General features: G+C 40.9%; 1 protein-coding gene across 1 annotated transcript; it reads left to right on the forward strand.

Annotated features, from left to right (window-relative positions):
* The first annotated feature begins 1,618 nt into the window (after positions 1–1,618).
* Positions 1,619–3,368, forward strand: LOC117292496. Its single transcript, XM_033774562.1, has 2 exons — positions 1,619–2,166; positions 2,772–3,368. The coding sequence occupies exons 1-2, from the start codon at positions 1,619–1,621 to the stop codon at positions 3,031–3,033; spliced, it is 810 nt and encodes a 269-aa protein (XP_033630453.1). The 3' UTR covers positions 3,034–3,368.

The following is a 3,368-nucleotide window of genomic DNA, read 5'->3' on the forward strand; positions in this document are numbered from 1 at the left end:
TTCAAATCCATCCTGCTCCCATGGTCCATTTCAAAGGAAAACTGATGACTACAGTAGACACGCTCCGAGTCCGTTGCTGTCATCTGCAAGCATCTGGGCCCAATTTCATAGAGCTGCTTAAGCACAAAAAGTAGCTAAGCATAAGGCTTACCAGAGTAAAGTTACCAGCTGAGTCACGTGTACAATTTGTGTGTGGTATCCAACTCAAAAGTTCTGCTAAGCAGACAACTTACTGTTTAAGCAATTCAGCTTATAAGCAGCTCTGTGAAATTGGGCCATGCTGATGAGACAGTCAATCAATTAATTATTGTATAAATGTGACATAACCTTGGCCCAGTCAGGCCCTTAAGCACAACAACTAGCAACAAAGGTGTATAATAAGAAACGGAATAAGGTATTGTAACCCCTGCCCTTGGCTGGTTTGCGGCATAATGTTAACTTCTTTAGCATCGATCTCTGCTTATAAAGCCGCTGTATGAAATTGACATTGACAGTGGCTTTAATGTTGCTGACTGTGCATAACTGTTGTTTTAAGAAGATTCAAAAACACATTTTCCACCGTCCAAAGGGAGCTATTTTTGGTATGCATGTTGTTATTGGCTATAGTTAATGCAATAACTTGTGTTTATATCCGCTACGGGTGTGTCCATGTTTGTTTACAAATACCAGATCCATGTTGGCCTACAATAAAAGTTTATAATAGATATTAAATTTGCATCGGGGATAAGACTATTGGTTTTGTATTTACCCATTATACACCGATGTGTGTGTAAGTACGTATCCCGAGTCACAGGAATTCATTACTCGGGAATCCCATGCAATTCTATAGAGCAATGTCTTACCAACTAGACCACCGAGATTGCCGGTAATATAGCTAGAGGCAGTTCCAATCCTATGTTTTTAGCAGCGGGTACCGCAACGATCTAACATAATGTGTAAAATTTGCATCGGGATAAAAACTTAATAACCAAAAATTGCCTTCTGTGTCTCAAGCAGAGCCCAACAAACAAAAATGTCAACTAGTTTCATCAAAGTACATGTATTGTTGGTTCTCGTCAGTAGGTTGATGTAGAGCAAACAACACAGGGACATGTTGTGTTGTTTGTAGAGATTTGAATTGCGGCGCGAATTTGTATTTGCACAAGTAGATTTCAATTGAGGCAAGTATAAAACCATTTGGGATTTGTGTCGGAGTTCAAACATTTTTTCCGACCATGACAGTTTCAGAAACATTTTTATGGAGGATCGGTTCATATTGTGTATTCGTTGCATAATTAATATCGACGGTTTATGTGCGAGTGCGTGTGTAATTTTCGTTAGGCTTTAAAATTAGATTATATTATAAGATTATATTAGAATGGTTTATTAGCCAATGATTAAAAACAATCAAAGAGTTTGAAGTATTGGTCTCACATCATAAATAAACTATAGTTATCCTCAAACACAATACAATAATATAATTTGTTTTCCTTCCTTTCTGTAGGAACAAAGTGCAGCTTGCTAAAGCCATCTGACTTTTGTATTCTCTTCGTACTATTTGTTAGTGACTACTATGGTGGGCTACATTGACGACTGAACTTTTTTTTTAAGCTTAAATTTGCGAACGAGAAGTAGGAGCATGGGGGTAGGTACAAGACGCCGCGCTGCCCGGAGGCGGCGAGTTCAACAACGGCGTCGCAATCACCAAGTACACCGTCGACGTCGCAATCATCACCACCGTACTCGCCACGTCACGACTACCGTGGGGCTGGCTGGGCTGTTCGGTGGTCAGCGACATCATGCAAATCATGTTAATCATGCAAATCATGGAAATCAATCTACAGTGGTAACCATCAGCACAACCACTTCATCGTCATCAACAGAAAGAACTACCCCCCGGCTACCAGCGTGGTGTGGGTGCGCAGTGGTAACCGTCGTCTTACTGACAATTTCTATCGTAGGGTTTGCAGTTCCGGCAGTCCCTGTACCAGTCGGGATTACAACCATGTTTTTGTTTTTCATGATAATTGTTCTTCCTTTTGTGACGAACTTACGGAGCCGCCAGGCAGCTAGGAGAGCTGGTATGGCCAGCGACCTTGATCTTCAAGCGCAAGCACCATCTGCAGTCACAGGTGGAGTGGTCATTACTGAACTGTCATCAGTTGAGGAAGCAAGTCCAGCAAATGGGTAAGTCACTTCTGCCATGTTTGAGTCCATCATTTGGTGACAAAAGTTATAACTTAATAATAACATTGGGGCATTTCAACGAGTCTATGCTCAGCACTCAGCAGAGTGTGGTTTGAGTCCCCGTCGTGACACTTGTGTCCTTAAGCAAGACACCTAACCATGAGTGCATGCTTCGTCCTTCGGATGGGCCGTAAAACTGTTGGTCCCGTATGTTGTGTTGTGTAATTAACGTAAAAGAATTTAGTGCACTATCGAAAAGAGAAGGGTTCACCCCGATGTTACTGGTTTGATCGGTTGCACATTGCGCCTCAAACCCTTGATACACATTATAAAAGGAGTAGGTATCATACATCAAACAATAGCCCCACATTGCAGGGAAATACTGAATGTTCACGCGCCTTGAGCGTTACTGAGTGACGGATAAGAAGCCACTATTATTACAACTGCAAAGTTGAAAAATGCTGTGAATTTATTTAAAACAGTTTGAGCGATTGAGAATGCAACGATTTATAGGCACAATACATTTTCTTCAAGTTGATTGGAATGAGTGTTTTTTCGCATTCGTTTTACTATTGATGAGTTTTTGTCTCCTTATTTTGCTGCAGTCCTGGTGGTATACCTGTCTTTAACTACGACCCACCTCCATCATTCAATGAAGCTATGGCAGACCCGGTATCCCCTTCTGCTCCTTGGATGACAGGGGTTCCATCACAAACACCTCCTGCGTACACAGCTACTATTGGAGGAACACTACAAGACCCTGTCTATCCACCGCCAATGGGGGCGCCCCTCAATGAAGAGGAACTACCACCACCGCCATCTTACGATGACGTTATAAGCGGAACGAATACATACACACCACAATAAGGGTGCACCCCACTTAATAAACTCCCATGGCATACAGTGCAAAGTGCTAAATATTCAGAAATACACAGATTTTACGGTAAAGGATTTGTTTTTTGACACTTGGTATATTTTTTACAGTGAAACTAAAATCCTCTGTCTAATATAGAATATTTTGAAGTCGCACCCATAAGGCCATACGCATAGCAGCTGCTACTTAACATGTGTGTATTAATTGATCACATATTTTATACGGCGTCTGTTGATTGATCAAACCCTAAATAAAATAATGATTAGGTCTAAATATGATTGTACCTTATACCTTTAAAATGATTTGTATATTGTTTTTTATAATGGAA

The sequence above is a fragment of the Asterias rubens genome, chromosome 7, assembly GCF_902459465.1.
Source record: "Asterias rubens chromosome 7, eAstRub1.3, whole genome shotgun sequence".
Lineage (NCBI taxonomy): Eukaryota > Metazoa > Echinodermata > Asteroidea > Forcipulatida > Asteriidae > Asterias > Asterias rubens.